Below are 26,114 nucleotides of genomic sequence, written 5' to 3'. Positions count from 1 at the left end.
TCTTTAAGAATCTTCTTTTAAAATTCATAAATGTTAATAGTTTCGGAGTTATTAACAGAAAACGTAATAAGTACCTTTTTTTGCAACGTAATTTGTTTATAACTTTTGCAATTTTTGGTGTGCTAATACACGCAGCACGCTTCCGATACATTTTTTTAGACGTCATTCCGGATCTAATGAGCTATGGCACGTATTTTTACGAGCCTTATCTCTAAATTTCGCTATTTTCAAGTTTAGACTTGAAAATTTTATTTGTCAGTTAATTGTCATTGTCTGTCGATTGGGACGAATTAAAAAAAAAATATCCACAGCCGAACATAATTATAACCTCCTCGTTTTTTGGAAGTCGGTTAAAAAAAATGTCATTGTCTGTGGCATAAGGCATTGTCAACTTTGATTGATTGTCAATTTGCATTTTGCATCAAATTCGTAAATGGTGAGAAATACGATTTTTAAGTGAAATACAATATAATTTCTAATAATTCATTTATATTTGGCCAAGAAGCAATGGCGTCTTTAGATATTTTAGCGCCACATGTGTCGAAAATTAAGATACCAGGTGCACAGCAGATGGTCTACAAAGATGAATGTGTATACTCCTTTGACAATCCGGTGAGTTGCAATTTCATTTCAAAAACAATATAACCTCTGGAAATAATTATTGTTAAGTAACACTTGGAAAACAAGCATTAATCTAATTAATTACCGTATAATTCAGTACCGTACACAGTGCGCTAAATCGAAGTTTAAACAACTCCTACTACTGCAGTTGTACATACTATTCATCATACTACAAATATTATTTTGCTATTCAATTCTGAGTAGGCAATATTTTATTTAGTATGGTATTCATACAAGTGGAGGGAAAATAAAATAATGTACGGTACATCATACAAAATAGTCTTCTTTTTTCTGAAGAATTTATTAGTACTAACGCTGTTGTGGTTATAACAATGAAAGAATAGTAATTTAATGGCATACAGTTTTGATTTTCTAAAAATTATATGTTTATATAAGCAAGAATTGTTGTCTCACCTTATTGATGCTATAGAAAAAGCTTAACCTAACCAAACAATTCTTACCGGTATACCTAGCATGGCCATTGGACACCACAGTAAATTTCTTTCTTCAGGATAAGAGATAAAGTGACAGCAAAATAAAGAAAATCTATTATATTGTCCCTAAAATTTGTCTGTATTTATATTTTTAAATTTTTATTGTGAATTGTAATCATGTTAAATCTGCAGTTACCTCTACCTTCATAAATATAAAATTATACAGGAACAACTAAATTTTCTTTAAAATATTTGGTGTTCATTATGTTCCTAACTGCTTGGTATATATTAGCTATCACATTGAAGAATGTTGTCTTCATGCTGTTAGAGGAATATGCACATAGAATTAAAGAAACAAATGTGTCAAACATCACTGGACTCCAAAATACAACATTGTACAAAAACTTCCTTGTAATATGAGTTTTTAATTAATGTGGCTTGCTCACTTTCATACTGCCAATTTTTGTTAAAATCACTGTAGATATGATTATAGGCACAAAGTAACTGATAAACACCAGTATGAACATATAAATAATCACCATCCTATTGTCTGTGATACAAATTTTGTAGCATCCGTCCGTTGTTTTTGGTCTCCTGAAAGAATCTATTGGTGTGTATGAAAAATCTGTGTTGCTGCTATGATTTTTTATGATACTCAACACATTTTCTAATATTGTATTGAGTTCCGTAGAGTTCCTTGTTTCGTAGCCTTCGTAAAATTTCACAGGCGTCAAGAAGCTTGTTATGTTTATGTTAAATTTTTCAAGGCACTTTACATGATTCATATCAAATAGAGTCATACAAGTATTGTCTTGTTGTCTCGCTTCGTTAACTGATACTTCCTTCACTTGGATGGGAATCATCAGCAGTAAAATTATAATAGGCACCATCCATTGTAACATTATAGCTAGCAAATTCCCATGTGTTTTTACATTTGCAAATATAGTCTGATATATTGTATGGTGGGTCCCATCTCTAGGGTTGTCGTCTTCCTCTTTTTGTTCGTCGTCAACAATCAATTGATAATGCATATAATTGTCTATAATGAGACTCAAAAAACTGTTCACCATTGATATTGTCAGTGGACCATAGCTGATCAGCAAAGATATGAATCCACATTTCATTCTATGTTCTTCATCAAACTTAGCCGCCATTCGAGTCATATCTATATCATTTATCAGTACACTTTCAGTTTCATTAGAGTAAACTGCTCGTATCACAAAAGCTATACCGATTGACGCCAAAAAGATGTTTTCAGACAGCAACACTTTAGAATATTTACTTCTTTTGTACAAAATTTTTCGCACATTAAATGAGCCAATAACAAAACCGCTGAGTGTTAAAAAGACACCCAAATAAAAATCAATATTTCGCCACATGTTAATTGCTCGATCGCTGAGTGCAAAATGAAAGTACCCCTATAGTAAGTTTCCTGTAAAACTTATCAGTATGCAAATTATAGGGGCCTTTTTTATCATTTACAAACTCATTTGAAAACTTTTATTGAATTGTATTCTGTGTAGGACTGAATCAGTTTGGCCTGGGGGTCCTCGTTTTTGTATTACGATTATTCAAAAGCTGCAGTAGATAAGAATAAATTTAATTTTACAGGAATCAGCGACGGGATTGTATGTATCCCTGGTATCTTTTCTTGGATTCGGTCGTAACTATGTTGAACAGTACTACCAGAAGACCGGCAATGCTGTATTCTTGCACATACGCAGAGAGAAAATACCTGTAAGTAAAAATTGGTACCAATTTTACTCAAAAGCATGTAACAAAAATAAACAACAAACACTCATAAATCCGTTGCGCCAAAATACGTTTCTCGCACGAGAACTGTACATTTTTCCGGTATAAAAAGTATCCTATGTCCTTTCCCGGGACTCAAGTATCTCCATACCAAATTTCAGCAATATCGGTTCAGCGGTTTATGCTTGAAGAGGTAACAGACAGATACACTTTCGCATTTATAATATTACTAGCTGTTGCCCGCGACTCCGTCCTCGTGGACTTCAGCTAATATAGCGCGCGGTAGTTCCCGTCATAGAGTAACTTAATTATTATATAGTAGGTACTTAGTTCCCGTTGAACCATGTAGGCTACCACGACAGAGGTGCTTCCGCGGTACGCTTACTTCAAACTTCAATGTTTACACTTTACAGACAGACAGACACGTCACACATATAACGCCCCTATTTTTGCGTAGGGGGTTATAAACTTAGGAGTGGGGTCGAAGTCGAACATCTACTCTTCTTAATACTTCAAAAAAACGCAAAAAGAATGTCTTACCACATCTTATAGTAACACATTTGAATAAGCGCTTGTGCGATGTAGGAGACGACACGGCGCCATCTATTATGAATTTTGGAACTAACTTAATTTGAACAAATTTACGCATTTTCACCCCCTTACAACCCTTTTTTCCACTTAAAAAGTAGCCTATGTCCTTTCTCAGGCTTTAGACTATATGTGTACAAAATTTCATTACAATTGGTTCAGTAGTTTTGGCGTGAAAACGAGACAGACAGACATACAGAGATACTTTCGCATTTATAATATTATAGTATAGATTAGTATTGACTAATAGTATAGTATGTATTTAGTTGCATCATATTGTTTAGGATTTTATTAGATTCCAGAAGCGGAGAAAACTGGTGATGGTCCTGAAAAGAAGATAACCCGGCTGGCCATCGGTGTGGAGGGTGGATTCGACCCTGACTGCGGCAAGTCCAAGTATGACATAGTGGACCACTACAGTGTCGTCGTGCTGCCCGGCTTTCACACGTTCCCGTGGCCCAATGACAACCTGCCCGAAGTGGTTTGTAAATTATATTATCACTATACTGTACTTGGCGAAACGTGGCGGTAGTGGTCATTTTCCAAACAAAGCCGCGATCGACAACATCTGACACTTCATTGTCAATCGCGGTATATAGAAAATGACAAGTTTTTGACAGGGAGTCAATGATGAATCTCAGCCTTTTGACTTCTTACCTTAAAAATAGGACTCAAAGGGTTGAGGTAAATAGTAAAAGGTCCAAAGGAACCAAAATAGAATTAGGTGTCCCACAGGGATCTATATTAGGCCCATTTCTTTTTCTCATCTATATAAATGACTTACCTTATCTAGTTAAGGATAATAATAATGAGATAGTACTTTTTGCTGATGACACTTCACTTATTCTTAAAGTGAAGCGACAACAGTCGAACTACGACGAGGTAAACAGTGCTCTCTCAAAAATAGTACATTGGTTTAATGTTAATAACTTACTTTTAAATTCTAGTAAAACAAAATGTATAAAGTTTACTTTGCCCAATGTTAGGCAAGTCCAAACCAATGTAGTATTAAATGATGAGAAGATGAATTTGGTAGACAACACTGTATTCTTAGGTATTACACTTGATAGTAAATTACAGTGGGGTCCTCACATTGTTAATCTTGCAGGTAGGCTCAGTTCTGCAGCATATGCAGTCAGAAAAATTAGGGAAATTTCTGACGAAGATACGGCACGATTAGTATATTTTAGTTATTTTCATAGTATGATGTCATATGGAATCCTTTTATGGGGAAACGCTGCCGACATTAATACAATATTTGTGCTGCAGAAGCGAGCCATACGTTCTATTTATAAAATGTCTGCTTTAGAATCTCTGAGAGATAAATTTAAAGAAATTGGTATTCTAACTGTTGCTTCTCAATACATTTTGGATAATGTAATATATGTTAGAAAAAATATAAGTATATTTAAAGTTAAAAGTGACATTCACTCTAGGAATACTAGAAATAAGCACAAGCTAGATATGCCGGTGATCAGACTTAGTAAAGTCAGTAAATCTTTGAAAGGTCAATGTATACGGCGAGAAGAACCGGCGTAAGAAACTCGCACGGGGCCCACTTTTTTACCAAAAAAAGTGATAAAAAAATTAATCTTTTAAAATAAAGTTTACAATTTTGTAACTAAATATTATATACAATATCCACATACATAATTGTAAGTCCTATAATAATGAAGAAGTAGCCTTTTTTAAATTTATTAATGGAAAGATTTTGAACGTTTTCTGGGATTTTGTTGTAAAGGCGTATAATAATATTATTATTATTATTATACGCCTTTACAACAAAATCCCAGAAAACGTTTAAAATCTTTCCATTAATAAATTTAAAAAAGTAGTTAAAGAACGTTTGTGTGCCAAAGCCTATTATAAGGTCAATGATTTCATAAACGATGGCACACCTTGGGAGTAGGATGGCTTCTTGCAAGGCTACTTCTTCATTATTATAGGACTTACAATTATGTATGTGGATATTGTATATAATATTTAGTTACAAAATTGTAAACTTTATTTTAAAAGATTAATTTTTTTATCACTTTTTTTGGTAAAAAAGTGGGCCCCGTGCGAGTTTCTTACGCCGGTTCTTCTCGCCACCTGGTGGTAGTTCCCGAACCGGTAGTAGGCATCATGTAGGACTTTCTGAAAACATTTATTTTTAATTTATTCAGAAATAAAACAATTTTGATTTTGATTTTTGATTGATCTCCATACCAAATTTCAGTGAAATCGGTTCAGCGGTTTGGTCACGCCCAAACCGCCCAAGAGGTAACAGACAGACACACTTTCGCATTTATATAGAAATATGGACTAGGGACCATCCATAAGGGGCAGCAATCCCCTTCCGGACGCCGTACGTCGGTGGAGGGACGAAGCCAGAGACAGGGCCCTGGAGTTGTGGGAGGAGCGTCTCTTGGAGCCGCGTGTAAGCGTAGACCTCATAGGGGCTATTCGCCCAGTATTCAGAGAGTGGGTGGACCGAAAGAAAGGCGCCCTCTCGTTCCGCCTCACACAGGTGCTGACCGGGCACGGCTGCTTCGGTCGGTACCTGTGCGAGATCGTCGGAAGGGAGGAGACGACGCGGTGCCACCACTGTGACGACGAAAGGGACACGGCCGCGCACACCTTAACGGCTTGTCCCTCTTGGACACGACAACGTGCGGCATTAACGGCCGCCATCGGACCGGACTTATCACTGCCAGCGTTGGTAAGTGCCATGCTGAGCAGTGAGCAAAACTGGAGGGACGTGGAGAAGTTCGCCGAAGAGGTGATCTCCAACAAAGAAGAGGCAGAGCGCGATAGAGAAAGGCGGGCGCTGGACCCTCTTCGACGAAGACGACCAAGGCGACGTGTTATCCGGAATGATAACTTGCCGCCGTAAAGGGGGAGCTCAGGGTGGCGGTATGGGGATGCCGTCACTCATTGCACCGAGTCCCCGAGAGGGTCGCGATGCGCAGTGTACTCTTCGCGCATCGCGAGGACAGAGAGAGTCGCCTATGCAAGCCCCAAAAGGGCTCTGTTTGGTGACAGAAGCATAGCGACAGTGCTTCAAAGAGGACGGGCCCGCCATTGATACGCGGGCGGTCGATTGTCGAGCCACGGAGTAGAGCTCACGCGTTCTCGCGACTCGGCAACGGGAAGACGAAGAGTACCGACGGGTTTTAGTGGGTAGGGCTGCGGTCACTTACCATCCTTACGGCCGCAGCGAGCCCCACATACTCGTGGGGGAGTCCCCAATTCCCCCGGGATGCGTCAATGCATTTCCCGTCGAAAAAAAAAAAAAAAAAAAAAAGGGACCATCCATAAAGAACGTCACACGATTTTCGTGATTTGTAGAACCCCCCTCCGCCAGCCTCCGCCCTTGTCAGTTGTCACATGTCACATTTATGAGACCACACCCCTCTATAGTATGACATCACGTAAATTTTTGATGAATTTAAATTAAAATTTTTTAACCTCAATCATTTAAATTTCGCTATTCAATTTAATAAATTTTAAATGTGATGTCACAAAACTTACGACTTAGGACTCCTTGCCACACCATGTCACACTTTGTCGAACCCCTACCCCCCTTTTGGTGTGACATACTTTACGGAAGGCCCCCAAGGGACCATCCATAAATTAGTATGTCATTTTCATGATATTTAGACCCCCATCCCCCTTGTCACATATGGTCACATTGGTGAGACCCCCCCCCCCCCCTCCCTAGTGTGACGTCACAAATAAAAACCTATTTCAGGTAAAGAAATCAGTGCAAGCTGTGATAGATGCGGAGTCGCCTTTCAAGATGGCGGAGATGGCAGCCATGGAGGGCACTTGGGACGGCGAGAAACGGGAAATATCTGTGTGAGTTGTTTAGTGTAATAGCCTCTTATTACGCGACTAGACACACTAAAAGCAGATTAAAAATTAGGTGTTTTTTTTTCTGAGAGTAGGTCACTTTATTTCCGCCGCCCTATGTTCGTTTGCCCCAACGCGACGTCATAAATTTGCCCATAAAAATCACAAAAAATATTTAGTCTTTTAGCTCTGCTACTTTCACAATGAACTCTATTACAGAAAACATACACATCCCAAATGATTATCACTCACTTTTGTTACACCTTGTAGTTTAAGGGTGGCTTGCACCACAGACGTGGTTATAGTTACAGTTGTGGTCTAAGTTAAGGTTAACAATGAGCACAGAATTTGACAGATGTATGTTACTTATGTGAATGGGGTTGAGAGTATTCTCAACCCCATTAATTTATACAAATTGATTTTTATACAAAAAATTAATTATATTCATACAAATTGACAGGAAAAAATAATTTGTTATGGCAACACTGTGAGCCTTGTGTCAAATTTAACTTTAACCGAGCGAAATTGTGAGATTACAGTTATCGTCAAATATGGCGTCCATTATTGACTTTAACCAGAGATTTGACATTTTGCTATAGTTAAAGTTAGTTGGTACAACCCAACCTAAATTGTAATTTTTTTCAGTCACGCGTTAGACTTGAAGCAGCTAGACAACGGAGTGCGCGTGCCGCCGACCGGTTGGAAGTGCGCCAAGTGCGATCTGACCAACAACCTGTGGCTCAACCTGACGGACGGCATCATTCTGTGCGGCCGACGGTTCTTCGACGGATCCGGTGGCAACGACCACGCGGTGAGTAAAGGAGTGAGCACACTGAGACGGGCCGTGCTGGGACTCATCGCAAAAATCCGCCTCCATACAATTTATATGGAACCGGATGCGCGTATCGCACACTGTGTCCGGGCGCAGCGGATTTCCGCTTCCATATAAATTGTATGAAGGCGGATTTTTGCGATGAGCCCCGGCACGCTGAGCCCCGGCACCCGGCCCGTCTCAGTGTGCTTACTCCTTAAATGACGCAGTCATCTGGTTGAATATTATGCTATTTGATTGAATGACTAGCGAATTCATTATTCTTAATAATATGCACCGAGGCCGCTTTTTTTAATACAATCGATTATCTGGATTTTTAAATATCCGAACGGTTGTGGGTACCGCCACATCACGTATATATACGACAGCTGGAATGTATCACGTGGGCTCCGGCCTGACCGAGCATAACACCTCGCTCGGTCGGAAGATCTTCCTTTGTGGCCTCCATATATCCCACATTGGTGACCCCGACATGATACATTTCAGCTGTCGTATAGACTTATACCGACGCGCTTAGAAAACTTCGAAAGCGCGATGCAAGAATAATAATATCTATGGACGCTTTACACCACGTTCGTCTGGCCCCGTGCTAAGTACCTAAAGGACTTGTGTTACAGGTACTCTGACAACGGAAATATATTTAATACTTTTATACTATACATATATTTAATATTTTTATTATATCATACACATATTTAATACACATCCAAACCCTTTTTGTTCCGTCGGCGGGATTCGAACCCGCGACCCCCGGCTCGAGCTACCAACGCGCTCACCACTGAGCCACAGAGGTCGTCATGTGTGATGTGGCGCTAATTGTGGGTACCGCCACACGGTCAACAATTAGTTCGGTTAATTTCCAGGTGCAACACTACCGCGAGACGGGGTACCCGTTGGCCGTGAAGCTGGGCACTATCACAGCGGAGGGCGCCGGCGACGTGTACTCGTACGCGGAGGACGACATGGTCGAGGACCCGCACCTCGCCGCCCACCTCCAGCACTTCGGCATCAACGTGCGGCAGCTGCAGAAGGTACGCCGCACACTCCAGATGTATCAGACCGGGCGCCGTTAAGCTGGGCACTATAACGCCGGCGGCGGCGAAGTGACTGCAACGACTGCACTACTTAAACCACATAGTACTGCTCCATAATCCACATGTATTTTCATCATGACAAACATAGGGTTTCTTTCTATAGAATCCCTACTAATATTTTAAATGCGAAATTGTGTCTGTCTGTTTGTTACTTCTTCAAGCCCAAATGGCTTAACTAATTAACCTAAAATTTAGTATGGAGATTCTTTGAGAGACAGGAAAGAATGAGAACATCCTTCCGGAACAACTTATTTTGGACACTTGTGACAGATTGACAGAGTAAATCTATTATTTTATATATATGATCCTTTATTTCCTACTGCTGTTGGAGGAGGCCTTTGCCAAGAGGCACACAGATACAGAGATTGCGCTACCGAATAAAATTTCATTTTGAAATGTATATAAAATAAATGTATTCTTGTTCTGAATAAAAGCTATAAATCATTTCTTTATTTCAGACTGAAAAATCTATGGTGGAACTGGAGTTGGAGTTAAATAAGAAGACAGGGGAATGGAACACCCTGCAGGAGTCGAGCAGCGAGCTCAGACCTCTGCATGGTCCCTCACTCACCGGACTCAACAATCTAGGCAACTCGTGTTACATCAACAGCGTTGTACAGGTACAGGATTATAAAGTAAAAACACTTACTACTATAATCCGCGCGCGATCAGAATAGGATGGAACCCTGTCGAAGTAAATCGAAAATGACAGTTTGCTAATGAAGTAGCGTTAGCAAAACAATCCCGAGCTGTCAAACGAAACAAAAATTTATTTACATATTCTATGTGTATAAATATGTTTACGTGTGTTAGTGATACGAGGGCTGCTATTTATGTATCCGGAACTGGCCACTTACAAGAACAATATTTAAAAAGTAATTACAACATTTGAAAATAGAACTCTTTGGTTGAAGAATACATTTTGTTTCATGTGACTGTCAATTATTTTTCCATTGTGGCGTCATTTTGAAAATTGCGTGTCTTCATTAGCCATGGATTTAACGCGTGAACATTTTCGTGCAATGATTTACTACGATTTTCGGCGTGGGCTAAATCAACAACAGTGCTTTATTCAACTCACCGCAACTTTTGGAGATGAAGCACCATCAAAAACCACTGTTTATCACTGGTACAGTGAGTTTAATCGTGGGCGGTCTATGCTCACGGATGAAAATAAAGAAGGTCGCCCAAAAACAGCTGTTGTCCCACAAAATATAGGTGCTGTGCGGGAACTAATAATGCGTGATCGTCATGTTACATATCGCGAGATAGAGGCGTCCTTAGGCATAAGTATGACGAGCATACATAAGATATTGCACGAACATTTGGCTGTAAAAAAAATATGTTCGCGTTGGATTCCGCACAACTTGACAATCGATCAAAAACGGGCTCGTGTCGATTGGTGCAAAAAAATGATAAAAAAATACAACCGTGGTACGTCAAAAGCCGTTTATAATATCTACACAGGTGATGAATCTTGGATCTATGCATATGACCCCGAAACTAAACAACAGTCAACGGTGTGGGTGTTCCAAGATGAACCGAAACCAACAAAAGTTACTCGTGCAAAAAGTACTTTGAAGCAAATGGTCGCCTGTTTTCTTGGAATTAATGGACATGTGGCTACAGTGCCATTAGAGAATCGTAAAACGGTTAATTCTGAATGGTATACGACCATTTGTTTACCAGAAGTCTTTGAAGAAATAAGAAAGGACAACCGACAACGCAGAATCATATTACAATTTACATCACGACAATGCTAGCTGTCACACCTCAGCTGAAACAACTCAGTTTTTGGAGGGTCGAAAGATCGAATTGACTGGTCATCCGCCGTACAGCCCTGATTTGGCACCTAACGATTTCTTTTTATTTCCATACGCGAAGAACAAATTACGTGGTCAACGTTTTTCGAGCCGCGAAGAGGCTGTTGATGCGTTCAAAATGCACGTTTTGGAGATACCTCAATCAGAATGGAAAAAGTGCTATGAAAATTGGTTCCAGCGTATGCAAAAGTGTGTCGATCATCGCGGCGAATATTTTGAAAAGCAATAAAACCATATTAAATGATATATGTTTGTTTCTTTTTTTAATTCCGGATACATAAATAGCAGCCCTCGTATAACTACATACATATTTCTGAGAGCTCTAATTGCCAAACGTGCCGATAAGTGCTGATTGCTGAGTGCCGACTGACTGTCAAACAGATGAAAAAAGAGTTCTGCCACCTCGTATCACGCGTCTCCTTCTACCAGGCTGTGTTACTGATAGCCCCCACCACTCCCACACCCAGCGCCCACGGCCTGCCAGCACGCAGATTATCAGAAAGGGTTGTTCAGGGAAGTAGCTAACGGAGTTTTAACACAGCTGAAGCTACATGACTGATTTGGTCGTCAGCTCCTAGTCGAGTAGTAGTAGAAGATCTATGAGTAAACAAACAAAGTTTACCTCTTTATAATATTAGTATAGATTAAAAACTACTGAATCGATTTTAATCATTTTTTCAGTGAGTGACATAGGCTATATATTTTTTGCCCGTGCGAAGCCGGGGCGGGTCGCTAGTGGTTTATACATAAATACTTAATAATAAAATAGGTAATCGACCGATTCTGTACTATCTATACATACATATAAATAAAATTGGAGTGTCTGTTTGTAATATAGAAAGAATTGTTTTTTACTACATGCTGTTGCCCGCGACTTCGTCCGCGGCAATATAATAGTCTGTTATTATATTGCCGCGGACGAAGTCGCGGGCAACAGCTAGTTTATTAATATGTTCATAATTTGTACTTCAGGTTCTGTTTCGGATACCGGACTTTATCCGTCGCTACGTGGAGGGCGCGCCGGAGATATTCGCGACGTTTCCAGAAGACCCCGTCAACGACTTCAATGTTCAGACGTAAGATTAACTTTTTGTTGTAAAGTCATGTTCACCAAACTAAACATTATAAAGTCGGGTATATCCTATTTAAAAATGGATTTTCAATTGTGTTAGTAACGCTAAAACTCGAAAACGGCTGAACGAATTGGGCTAATTTTAGTCTTAAAATATTCGTAGAAGTCCAGGGAAGGTTTTAAAGTGACACGAAGTTCACCGGAACAGCTAGTAACTTTACTATATAACGTAAATTCAATAACTTGAGTTGTTCTTTATAGTTTGTGCGTTTTAAGATGACAGTTCTCATATTCCTTGCTACGGGTTTTTTTAACAAGAAAACAAAAAAATCTAAATGTAATAAATTATATTCCATCTACAAAAACAAATGTTTCCTATAATTGTAAATGAATAAAAACGAAAAGTTGCTAAATGCTAACTTATTAATATAAAATTATAAATATTAACTGTAAAAAATTATTGTTTCGAAAACATTTGAAAATTTTCAGATGTATGAAACGGAACTTATGTCAATAGAGATTGACTCTGTTGAATCGAAATTAAATCGATAAAAAAGGGCGGCCATCTTAAATAGCCGGCACCACTGAAATGTCAGTACGAAGTCGATAATTTCGATTGCGATTCCTTTACGAAGTGATTCGATATTTTTAAATTATCGATTAATTTTTGTTAGGTAACTTCCCTACTATTGTCAATTATAATGTGTCACGCATATCATCTTAAAACGCACAAACTATAGTCATTCAATGAACTCCTTCAACTAGATGACTGCGACATATTTAAATTGATTTGTTACTAAATTCGGAACATACTGTTTTAACACGCTTTTATTGTCTTGAGCTGTAAGTAACGGAATCTTTGAGCACGATTTTTACTTATCTCCAGTGGTCTAATTGCATAATTCGAAACTTTGCATACGTATTTACCCAATGACAATGCAATAATAAGTATTTTTTTTTCATCCAGGGCTAAACTCGGCGTGGGGCTGGTGTCGGGTCGCTACTCCATCCCCGGGGAGAGCGGGGGCTCTCAGCCGGGGATTTCCCCCCACATGTACCGCCAACTCGTCGGCAAAGGGCATCCGGAGTTTATGAGCAAGCGGCAGCAAGACGCCCACGAGTTCTACCTGCATCTGCTCACCTTGCTGGAGGTGGGTAGATGAAATACAGGGTGTAAACGTCAACGTAAGATTATAAACATCGTTAGTTACACACTAGGCCGAAAAAACGCGGCCGAAGTTCCGCATGATTATGGCGAAATTACGTCGCGTTACATTGTATGCGTTTGACATTGCTGACGTAATCATGCAGAACTTCGGCCGCGTAACTATGGCATGGTGAGGTGAGGTTCTTTTTAATCTTTTTATTTTACAGAGGCTTTTAACACTCAGTGTTAATGTCAGCCTTATAGGTGAATACAGTGTTCCCTACATAAGGGACAGATATGGTGAGTTTGGACACTTAGATTACCACCTATCTCATGAGATTGTAAACTGCCGAAAGTTTGCGAACCGTATAATGCGTTAAATTGCAATCTATATAATATTACAGTTCACAATCTTTCGACAAAAGTCAATACGCTACGGCCATTGCGTAATAGGCCGTTTCACGTTGTTATAAAAAAAATACCGCGTCGACTCATGTATCATCTATACAATAATAATTGATTTTCCAGCGTCACAGCCGTCACTCGCGCGACCCGGCGGAGTGTCTCCGGTTTGCGGTTGAGGAGCGCGTGGCGTGCGAGTCGGGCGCGGTGCGGTACACGACGCGCGCCGAGCGCCACCTCCCCCTGCCCGTGCCCGTCGCCGCCGCCACCAACGCGGACGCCGTGCGCGCGTACGAGCAGCGCCGCGTGGACCAGCGCCTGTAAGTAGCTACCCCGGGACAAGGAGGAGGGGTGTGTGGGGGCGAGTCGGGCGCGGTGCGGTACACGACGCGGGCCGAGCGCCACCGCCCCCTGCCTGTGCCCGTCGCCGCCTCCACCAACGCGGACGCCGTGCGCGCGTACGAGCAGCGCCGCGTGGACCAGTGCCTGTGAGTAGCTAGCCCGGGACAAGGGGGACGGGCGTGTGACGGGCGAGTCGGGTGCGGTGCAGTACGCGACACGCGCCGAGCTCCCCTTGCCCGTGCCCGTCGCCGCCGCGTGGACCAGCGCCTGTGAGTAGCTACCCCGGGACAAGGGGGAGGGGCGTGTGGCGGGCGCGGTGCGGTACACGACGCGCGCCGAACGCCACCACAGACAAACACACTTTATTATACTAGTATGGATATATTTGATGTTGTAATATTCCAGGGAGCCGGGCGAGCTGGTGCGGCCGCACATACCGTTCCAGGCGTGCCTCGACAGCTTCATGAAGGAGGAGGCGGTCGAGCAGTTCTACAGCACGGCGCTCAACAAGAAGGTCACCGCACGGAAGTGAGTGTACCATGGAAGAAGTTGATTCTTACCCAGTTGCCGGACCTGTGTCAATAGGCTTGATGACTATTTTTTTTTTCTTATTGGTAATTGAACAACGCTTAAAAAATAGAAACATCGCTGAAAGAATGACTTTCATAGCTAAAAAATTCACCAAGATATGACAATTCAAACATCTCATAAAATAGACCTGCCCGAAACGCTCCATACAAAGTGCTACGAAAGACTGACGTCAATCTTTCGTAGTTTGTACGCATCGGGAGAGAGCTTTGTTCGATAGATTTATTAAATATTGCGTTTATGACAAAAGTTTCTTTTAATTGCATAAGTTATCGAATGGTATACAAATATTAAGAAATATAATTGAAAAAAAAATCGACTTGATTATCCAACTTTGAAGGCGTATAACAAAAAAAATATAAATGCTATCAAGCTGAAATTTTGGGAACACTTATTTTTTACCGTGATTTCTTTATTTTATTAACAAATTTCGCTAATCTTTGACCTTGTCATCATCCCTATTGGTCGGATTATGGGCCCCCACACGAAACTGCAAATTCGCATCGCATCGTAATGTCATATTTGCGATGCGATGCGAATTCGTTATGTGTATTATGTGTGGGTGCCTTTAGTCGATTCAATGTTAGCTGTGGTTAGAGATGGGCATTTACCCGGTAAAAACCCGAGGCTCGGGTAAATACCCTTTTATACCTATTTTTACCCACCCATTTTCATTTTATACCGGGTATAAATTAAAATCAGTTTATATCTCTAAAATATTAGCTAAAACAGATAATGTGACCCTCCTGATAAATAAAAATGACTGTTAAAAATGGCGTTTACGCTAAATACGCCGACAATCACGAGCGGCCATTGCTTACGTAGTCGATGTTGAGGAAACGAAATACACTACTCGTGATTGGTGGATTCAAGTGGTGTCCTATACAACTTAAATACACAGTAATTATTGATTTGATTAAGTTCTTTTTTTAATTAAATTATGAAGACTAGATATTATTATATGTATGCACGAGTATGCGTAAATTTTATTTTTTACCTGTACTATTATCTAGATTATTACTTGGAAGCGAAATTCAAAATCATTGCTATAGTAAATATTCACATACTATATATTTTTGTTATTATTTACATTCTAAATCTTGTATGTAGCGATTAAAAAAATGTTAAGTACATAATAAATAATAATACATAAATCGTGCACGACAAGAGTTGTAAAAATTATAATAATAATGATTGTTATGTGTTCTTTATTTTAGATGAATAATAATAATAATGATTATTTTTTTTATTTATTGTGCCTTTTTTTATCTGTTGCATGTTATTTTTAATATTAAATTAAAATTTTGAGTTTTATAACTCAAAATTTTACATAGTAAATCGCAATATTAAGGGTTTAGCCAATAAAGTAATGTTTTACATATATTTAAAGACTCATCAATATTTACCCGGTATTTTTAATTTATACCCGGTAAGAATGGGTATTTTTTAATTTTTACCTATTCCACCCATTTTTACCAATTTTTACCTACCCGATTTTTACCCACCCGCCCATCTATAGCTGTGGTATATCGGATGGGTTTGACATAACTCGACAAAATTACGTAGGCCCTCCAACTGCTTATGAATCAACTTCTCTGATGGTACTAGTAGAGCCATCTGCTCCGATCTTTGGGTAATATTCCCTATTGATATGTGTGATGTCATATTATCGTTACTTAAGCCCGTATTTTTGGTCAGTACTCAAAATGCATCTTGGTCTCAAGACACGGTTCAGGCTCTGTGATTGGTTGGCTGTCAAAATTTGGACCAATCACAGAGCCGAACCGAGATGCATCTTGAGTACTATTTATACGGGCTATAATATTTCAATGAACACCTCTCACAGGATCACACGGTTGGCGACTTTTCCCGATTACCTGCTGATACAACTGAAAAAATTCACCATCAAAGAGGACTGGACTCCCGCCAAACTTGACGTCTCGGTTGATATGCCGTGGGAGGTATGTAATACATTACTATACATCAGTGTTTCTCAACCTGTGGGTCGTGGGACCCTCGTGGGGGGTCGCAAAGCTTCTTTAGGGTGGTGTCCAGATTAAAATTTTTAAAGATTGATAAATAAGTAAAAAAAAATTCAACAAAAGCATGTATTTTCAAACATAGGTTTACTTCATAAAGCAAAGGGGGTCGCGAAATATTTTTTCATGCCGAGAACCGAGTGGGTCGCCTCATAAAAAAGGTTGTAAACACATGATACATAATATTGTTCCAAAGTGTCTGTCTGTTTTGGATACGGTCAGCGAGCATGACTCGCGGGCATGCCTCACGATCGCTGTTGACTGCGCTATAACGCATGCCCTTGACGAACAGAAAAAGGCACAGTGTGGATAAAGCTATTTACGTTCTCCCGCTGCCCATTTCCTGGCCCAACAGCTATCGGAAGAATGGAATGAATCGACGCATATTTTATACAAATGCTACTAATAGAACGCACTACTGGTAGCATTTGTACAAATGCGTCGATTGTTCCCATTGGTGTCGCCAAGAGAGAATAAAGCTAACCCATCAGTGTCGCCAAGAGACAATTATATTACCTCTTTGTCTCGCCAACGATAATAAAGTGTCTGCGACAGGGTTGAATATAAACGCATTACAGGTGGACCTAAGCTGCCTGCGGGGTCGCGGGCCGCAGCCAGACGAGACGCTGCTACCGGAGGACTCGCCCAGCGCGCCCAAGCCCGTGTACGATGAAACGCTCTTAGCACAGCTGGTATGTACAGACTCACAGAGTGTATAGTATACTTTACCATGTTCTCACATCTATGTTGAGGTGTGTACTCCCATTCTCCCACACAGGTTTCGGGGACGGTGGCCAGTTTGAAACCAGGCCAGTTACGCAGGAGTAATTTTATAGTGCCCAAGTGTGTGCGCAGTACACAAGAGCACTCACTATTCCTTTACTCTCATAACCCAGTGGGACGGACGACCGACACGACTGGTGAGAGATCAGGCGTAAGACCGACTTTTTACATGCCCATACGACTCATGAAATATGGATCATCTTACTTGTTGGACAATCAGGTGATCAGCCTGCATTGTCCTAACCTGAGTCCTAACCAAACTTGGAAATAACACGTTTCCAACGCGGGAATCGAGCCCACGACCTGCGAGTCAAGAGCCACGCTCTACAACCACTGGACCACGGAGGTGTGTACGTTGTAAAGCATTCTCATGTGTGATCTTCCCATTCCAGATGGACATGGGTTTCCCGGTGGAGTCGTGCAAGAAGGCGCTGTACTACACCAACAACGGCGGCATGGAGGCCGCGTCCGAGTGGCTGATGGAGCACGTCGGCGACTGGGACTTCGACCATGCCTTCACGCCGCCCGGCACGGCACCAGGTAACCGCAGGATGTACCGTGCGACAGCAACGAGCCAGCTGTGCGACAGCTGTTTGACAGCAATGATACAGCTGTGCGGCAGCAATGAGACAGCTGTGCGACAGCAATGAGACAGATGTTCGACAGAAATGAGACATCTGTGCTACAGCAATGTGACAGCTGTGCTACAGCAATGAGACAGCTGTGCGACAGCAATGGGACAGCTGTTCGACAGCAATGAGACATCTGTGCTACAGCAATGAGACAGCTGTGTGACAGCAAAGAAACAGCGAGAGAGTTATAGGGTCCCGTTTTTACCCTTTGGGTACGGAACCCTAAAAACCTGATTTTTTTACAAACGAATTAATGTATTATTTTCGAGGAGATCGGATATCTTGGCGCTCATCTAGATCAGGGGTTCCCAAACTTATTTTGTCTACTGCCCACTTTCTGAACAAATTATGTATTAGTGCCCCCATTATTTCAATTTAAAATGCCTCCTGATGAAATAAATTACCCCACAAGCCTCTACACAACGTCCCCATTTTTTTTCTGGGACCCACACCGCACCCCTTTAGAGCTTCAGCGCCCACAAATGGGCATTATCGCCCACTTTGGGATAGACTGATCTAGATTCTAGAGATACCTGTGTATAGCTTCTGACGAGTGCATGCTAATTATAGTTTGTGCGTTTTAAGATGATATGGGTGACACTTCTCATATTCCTTTCTACGGGTTTTTTTACAAGAAAACAAAAAAAATCAAAATGTAATTATATTCCATCTACAACAACAAATGTTTCCTATAATTGTAAATGAATAAAAATGAAAAGTTGCTAAATGCTAACTTATTAATATAAAATTATAAATTTTAACTGTGAAAATTATTACGAAAATATTTGAAAAATGTCAGATGCATGAAATGGATCTTATGCCAATAGATATTGACACTGTTGAATCGAAATCAAATCGATAAAAACGGCGGCCATTTTAAATCGCCGGCACCACTCTGAAACGTCAGTACGAAATCGATAATTTCGATTGCAATTCCTTTACGAAGTGATTCGATATTTTTAAATTATCGATTAATTTTCTTAGGCAACTTCCCTACTATTGTCAATTATAATGTGTCACCCATATCATCTTAAAACGCACAAACTATAGACAAGAGTAAAAGAGAATATTAATAAATGTTTACAACACGAATGTTACAGAGGCGGGCGCGACAGCGGCGGTGGACGAGGCGAGCGCGGCGCAGATCATGTCCATGGGCTTCACGATGGCGCAGGCGCGGGCGGCGCTTACCGCCACGGCCGGCGACGTGCCGCGCGCGCTCGACTGGATATTCAGCCGCGCGGGGGAGCTGGAGCCCGACCAGCCCAAACCAGATAGGACGATGGGCTGCAGGGATGGGCCAGAGAGTGAGTACAGTGACATTGTCCATAGGTCTCACGATGGCGCAGGCGCATGCGGCGCTCACCGCCACGGCCGGCGACATAGATATTCAACCGGACGGGAGAGTTAGTCTCGCTAAAACTCGAGAACGGCTGAATCTGGCTAATTATTATAATATTCGTGGAAGTCCAAGGAAGGCTCATGTTTGAAGTGACACGAAGTTCATCGGCCCATCTAGTTATAGAATAATAAAATTATTCGCTTTACAGAGTACAAGCTGATAGCGTTCATCTCTCACATGGGCACGTCGTCGACGGTCGGTCACTACGTGTGCCACGTGCTGCACGAAGGTCGCTGGGTGATATTCAACGACAACAAGGTAAGAACATCATTTTTTAGGTTTTTGGGGTTCCGTACCCAAAGGATAAAAACGGGACCCTGTTACTCATAAGTCATACAACAAACTTGATTTTTTTGGCATTTTTTGCTCTATTTGAATAATGGCTACGCACTTGAAATATTCACAAAATACTTAATGGTATTAGTACTTTAATAATTGATAATAAAATTATTTTTAACAAAAAATTAAAATTGCCTATTTTTGCTACTGATTGGTACGGAACTCTCCGTGCGCGAGTCCGACTCGCACTTGGCCAATTATTAATATTTCACAATCTCGTTAAAAATACAGGGTGTCAAAGTGATTTTTTGACACATTTTTTTTTTCAAATCATTTTCCAGGCCCTAAAGCTACGAATAATAAAAACTAAGGAAGAGTAACTCCGTCAAAAATGTGTTCGGTACACATTTTTCGTGTATATATACTCGAGTGACATTTAACCAGGTTGACATGACAATTTTGTCAAACTCATTTTACAATTTGTTTACATAGGTTTGTTTACTTACTTTTTACGTAGTTTTTACGTAGCTTTTTACAATATTTTTGTTGTTAAAATGCCTAAATGCCCTGTGAAATGGTGTAGAAGTCATACAGATACGACTTTTAATACAGGAATAACCTTTCATCTGTAAGTGAATAGGCATGATCACAATTTTTTTTTATCGGTAATTGAAGGACACTTAAAAAGTAGAAACATCGTTGAAAGAATGACTCTGATAGCTTAAAAATTAACCAAGATATGACAATTCAAATATCCCATAAAAAAGACCTGCCCGAAACGCTCCATACAAAGTGCTACGAAAGACTGACGTCAGTCTTTCGTAGTTTGTACGCATCGGGAGACAACTTTGTTCGACAGGTATATTAAATATTGCGTTTATGAAAGTGGTTTCATAACAAAAGTTGCTTTTAATTACATTAGTTATCGAATTGTATACAAATATTAATAAATTTAACTGAAAAAAAATCGACTTGAATATCCAACTTTAAAGGCGCATAACGAAAAAAATACAAATGCTATCAAGCTGAAATTTTGGGAACACTTATTTTTTACCGTGATTTGTTTATTTTATTAACAAAATTCGCTAATCTTTGACCTTGTCATCATCCCTATTGTTTAAAATTATGCTTAAATTTCTTGTATTTTTGTCGACCCAAAAAAGATGGTTTATTTAAGTTGGATGCTAGGGTATTTGCGTAAAATTAAGCTGGTCTCTTTGTGTTTGTCTTATTAAATTTACATGTTATTCTAAAAGTGCAATAATAAAAAAAATATATAATTACAAAATTTTTACAAAGTCGCCATGGACAGTGTTATGCAAGATGTAACAATTTAATCATAAACGAAATTTTAGGATTTGGCTGACATTATACTAAATACGTTATAAGATGATATGGGTATTCTCATGTTTCTTGTTACGGATTTTTTTTACAACAAAACAAAAAAAACATAATGTAATAAATTACGTTCAATCGACAAAAACACTGTTATTAAAATATTATATTAATTGTGAGTTATAAGTACAAAATTTACGTAAGTTTTTAATTTCAATTCTGTAATAATTTAGCACATAGATTTTTGTAATCTGAAAACGTTTTCTCTAGGTGCTCGGACAGTTTTAGATTCGCCCGAGTCGTACAAGGTTTGTTCATAATTTAATACACTTAAATTATAATTATTGTCGATGTCTTAAGAATCAGAGGAAAATATTTGATTTTAAAATAATAATTACGTGCTCGTTTCTTCGTGATAGTAGATATGTGCTTGGTGTATACTGCATAATACTATCCGCTTTTGACAATTATTTGTTTTATAACTATGACAATGACAATAACCGCGCAGGCTGTCGTCCGGCGCGCATTATTATGATACGTTACCTGGGATACGACCTTGGCGCAGTGTTACCACCTCTCAAAAATATTTATCCCTAAATTGGTGTCAAAAACCCCTAAAATCACCTTAATTTTTCTGTTTTCCCCCTAAAATCTGTATATATATAAAAATGGATTTTCAATTATATTAGTAACGCTAAAACTCGAAAACGGCTGAACGGATTGGGCTAATTTTAGTTAAATATTTCATCTTCATCTGAAGATTCAGATGTTTTGAAGTCGTACATCTTATTATTGAATAAATTCAACATTTTATTTGTTAGATTAAATGTTGCACAAGTGACATCATTACGATTTAATGTAAATCGGACCATCAGTATTGCCGCCAGTCACCACAGAGTGGTCATAGAATTACGTAATAGCGACATTCGCTAGCGACTTCTAGCGACATCGCTAGAAGTCGCTAGGTCAAGAAATAATTAATATTAATATCAACAATTTAAAAATATTAAAAAGTATAAAAATCCCTGAAAATACCCCTAAAAATTTTAGACCCCTAAAAAAATCCCATCTCACTTATTTAACCCCTAAATCTGGGGGGAAAACCCCTAAGTTGGGAACACTGCCTTGGCGAAAATCTGAATTGTCATATTTTAGTGTTCGAAAAGGATCCTAATTTAAAACTGTTAAAGTATGGGAGTTATGTTTCCTTAGTTTTATTTATTCGTAGCCCTAAAGCCTCAAAAAACGACATTTTTTAACTGTTTAACTTACCTGCTTCATCCACTATAGTTTGTGCGTTTTAAGATGATATGGGTGACAACTGACACATTATAATTGACAATAGTAGGGAAGTTACCTAAGAAAATTAATCGATAATTTAAAAATATCGAATCACTTCGTAAAGGAATTGCAATCGAAATTATCGATTTCGTACTGACGTTTCAGAGTGGCGCCGGCGATTTAAAATGGCCGCCCTTTTTATCGATTTGATTTCGATTCAACAGTGTCAATCTCTATTGGCATAAGTTCCATTTCATGCATCTGACATTTTTCAAATATTTTCGTAACAATAATTTTCACAGTTAAAATTTATAATTTTATATTAATAAGTTAGCATTTAGCAACTTTTCATTTTTATTCATTTACAATTATAGGATTATAGGATTCCATCTATTTTTTACAATTACAATATAATTTATTACATTTAGATTTTTTTTTGTTTTCTTGTAAAAAAAACCCGTAGCAAGGAATATGAGAAGTGTCACCCATATCATCTTAAAACGCACAAACTATAACGTCTTCAATAACATATTACTTATTTGCGAGTCTCTTACGCCGGTTCTTCTGGCCGGGTTAGTTTCCGAACCGGTGCGGTGGTTGGCCTCGTGTAGACGTTCTAAAAGTGTTAATGTTTAACCGATAAAGAAATAGTAAGATTTATTTCATTTTCATTATTCACTGTTTCAGGTGGCTCTCTCAGAAAACCCGCCAAAGGATCTCGGCTACCTGTATCTATACGAGAGGCTGTGATACGCGCCAGAGTTTACGCCGGCCATAGTGAGCTCACGACCAAAATGTCTGCGGCTACGCTAGCACACTAAAACTACAGTCCAAAAGGCGAAGCACAAAACTTCATATTCATGTAACAAAAGTAAGTGATAATACTTTAGAATGTGTATAAGAATAAGAATGGATTTATTTTTAGCATCTGTCTCTTAAATAGAGTTGTATGTGTCTCTTAAATAGAGTTGACTGTGAAAGTGGTACATATTTTTTTTATGGCGGATGCCCATACAAATCACAAAAAATGGCTCTTTCAGCGCTGCTACTTTCACAGAGAACTCTCTACGAGGAACACGTACTGTGAGGCGCTTTGCAGATGACGGGGCGGGGTGGGCCGGTCAGTTTCGCACAAAGGGAATCCTATATGACCAACGCACATGGCGGGCAAAAAGACCGCGCCGCTGGTGCCCGGCGGGCGCTGGCGGCGCATGTCCGCGGCTGCCCGCCGTGGATCACACAAACCAGTTTGTATGCAGTAACGCAGACGGCGTGTGCTTTGTGTACGCGGCGCGGGCAGCCGCAGACATCGACGGGCGTACGCGGCGAAATTGACCGGCCCGCCCTGCCCCGTCGTCTGCAAAGCGCCTCAGTTAGTTCTGTTACAACCTATATAAAAGACACATACACACCCTAAAGTATTATGATTTAGTTTTCTGTTTTGTTACACCCTGTATAATGTAAAAAGTATGAAATTATGTGCCCGATCTCGTCATTTTGATTATAACGTTACAAAATGGATACTAAACAATGTTATGTCGTTATCTGATAAGATAGAAAAGACGCTTGATAGACAAGGACATCGTGTAGCATAATATCCATTATGTAAATGGTTTTTAGTAGGGGTAGAAATAGAGTATCTATTTCAATGCATTTTTGTCTAAATGAATATTTATTTATTTAGATCGTATTTACACGTGATACATCGTAAAGAAAATGTAGACGCTGAACTGAATAAATTTTCTAAACGAGTGTTAGTTTTCCAAAGAAAATAAATAGTAATAACGATCGAACGATGTTTTTTTTTTGCTACTTATTGAACAAAGTTTGTAAACTTCAAATATTATAATCCAGGGTGCCTACTCCCGAAACTGATATCGATTTTGATTTCAACGGTTTTTGACACTTTAGAAATCTAAAAAAGCGCTATTTTAGATGTCTAAAGTGTCAAAAATCGTTGAAATCGAAATCGATAGTTTCAGGAGTAAGGCACCTGGCATCATTTTGTAATTTGAATGAGTTTTTATGATTAAAAAATATTTTATTCGGCGTCTACACTTTTTGACACGCTGAGCTCGAGTTTTAATTCTTTGTTTACATTCAGATCGAAATAATTGGAAACGGTTTAACAGCCGTGTCGTTACTCGCCAATAGACGTAAACGTGCGATAATATATTGTTTTGCTACTTCAATTTATTTGTAATATTGCGTATGCCTTCGGGCTACCAAAGAAAAGGTTTTTTGTGGCGCTAGTGTAGTGGTTATAGCGAATGTTGGGGATGTGAACAGGGGAAATGCTAAGCAGACCAGACCATAAGCGCAAGGGTGTAGACAGGTTTGCCTATGCAGTTACGCCTGTCACTTGTCAGGCGAAATTGAGACTAAACCATAAAGTTAATATACCTAGCGGAATAGGGCAACAATCTCGAGCTGTCAAATGAAACCGCAATTGGTTTCGTCTGTGTGTAAAAATATTGGTTTCGTCTGTACGTAAAACGTATACACTTACACAAGCATGATTGAACATGATTTCAATGAGATTAAATTGTCAACGTGCGGCACGTGCCGACTGGACGTCAAAAAATATTGCTGCTGTAATGTTATCACACGTCTCTTTTTACCACGCAGTGTTACTGATAGTGACATCTCACCTGCTCAGGCCTTTGTTTCTCTATTCCGCTAGGTATATTAACTTTGTGGACTAAACCTGCACAGTTCTGGAACATAAACGCTTCGGCTTACCTGAATAGTTAACCTGTTCAGGCAAACCTGTTAGGTACACCCTTGCGTATATGGCCTGCTTTAGGTATAGACCGCTATAGTCTGGTCGCAGACTATAGCGATCAGCAGTTTAGTCAAAAAAGATGGATGAAAGGAAATAAACGTTTCTGGTTTAACCTATCAACCCCCATAAGCTCACCGGTGAACGCGACAACATTATAACAATAGATTCCCAAGAATCCGCGATCGAAATATTAAAAAATTAGTCACTTTGTCGTATTTTACCTAAAAAAACTTTCTATAGTTGGTGCGTTTTAAGATGAAAGTTACCTAAAAAAATTAATCGATAATTTAAAAATATCGAATCACTTCGTAAAGGAATTGCAATCGAAATTATCGATTTCGTACTGACGTTTCAGAGTGGCGCCGGCGATTTAAAATGGCCGCCCTTTTTATCGATTTGATTTCGATTCAACTGTGTCAATCTCTATTGGCATAAGTTCCGTTTCATGCATCTGACATTTTTCAAATATTTTCGTAACAATATTTTTTACTCCTGTTTTCACAGTTAATATTTATAATTTTATATTAATAAGTTACATTTAGCAACTTTTCATTTTTATTCGTTTACAATTATTATAGGAAACATTTGTTTTGTAGATGGAATATAATTTATTACATTTTGATTTTTTTGTTTTCTTGTTAAAAAAACCCGTAGCAAGGAATATGAGAAGTGTCACCCATATCATCTTAAAACGCACCAACTATAGGTGACAATAAGGGAGATCGCAGACTCGATCGCACAAAAAGTCTGTCGTCTGCGATCTCCCTAATAAACGTGTTACGTGCCACTCAGAAGTTGATTCATAATTTGGTCGCGATATCTTAAAACCCAGCCAACAGTCACGACTAACATTAGACTAACATTGAACTAACTTTTCAAAATTATTATTATATTTGCAATTAAATTTAACCTCTGTTCACATCAACCCAATAAGTTTCTATTTATTTTGTTTATTGTATTTTGTAAATTAATTACAAGTTCAAATATTACGCAATAACAAAATATAATAGTTGTATATTATATTAGACGAATTGGATATATTTGTTTAC

At 39.4% G+C, this 26,114-nt stretch overlaps 1 protein-coding gene and 1 long non-coding RNA gene across 2 annotated transcripts; one reads left to right on the top strand and one right to left on the bottom strand.

Annotated features, from left to right (window-relative positions):
• The first annotated feature begins 409 nt into the window (after positions 1-409).
• LOC121733419 (ubiquitin carboxyl-terminal hydrolase 5) lies at positions 410-23,254 on the top strand. Its single transcript, XM_042123674.1, has 18 exons — positions 410-612; positions 2,667-2,792; positions 3,691-3,876; positions 7,129-7,235; positions 7,875-8,040; positions 8,925-9,092; positions 9,614-9,775; positions 11,951-12,054; positions 13,018-13,201; positions 13,726-13,919; positions 14,347-14,469; positions 16,376-16,490; positions 17,147-17,260; positions 17,744-17,891; positions 19,084-19,290; positions 19,534-19,643; positions 22,968-23,173; positions 23,226-23,254. The coding sequence occupies exons 1-17, from the start codon at positions 508-510 to the stop codon at positions 23,028-23,030; spliced, it is 2,382 nt and encodes a 793-aa protein (XP_041979608.1). The 5' UTR covers positions 410-507; the 3' UTR covers positions 23,031-23,173; positions 23,226-23,254.
• On the bottom strand, positions 9,282-26,114 carry LOC121733437. Its single transcript, XR_006036558.1, has 3 exons — positions 25,976-26,114; positions 22,121-22,123; positions 9,282-9,292 (listed from the first exon to the last, which is right to left on the bottom strand). It is a non-coding gene; the product is annotated as an uncharacterized LOC121733437 (long non-coding RNA).

This window comes from Aricia agestis, chromosome 13, assembly GCF_905147365.1.
Source record: "Aricia agestis chromosome 13, ilAriAges1.1, whole genome shotgun sequence".
NCBI classification, from domain to species: domain Eukaryota; kingdom Metazoa; phylum Arthropoda; class Insecta; order Lepidoptera; family Lycaenidae; genus Aricia; species Aricia agestis.
The sequence above is the reverse complement of the archived record's forward strand: the minus strand, read 5'-3'. Positions and strand labels throughout refer to the sequence as shown.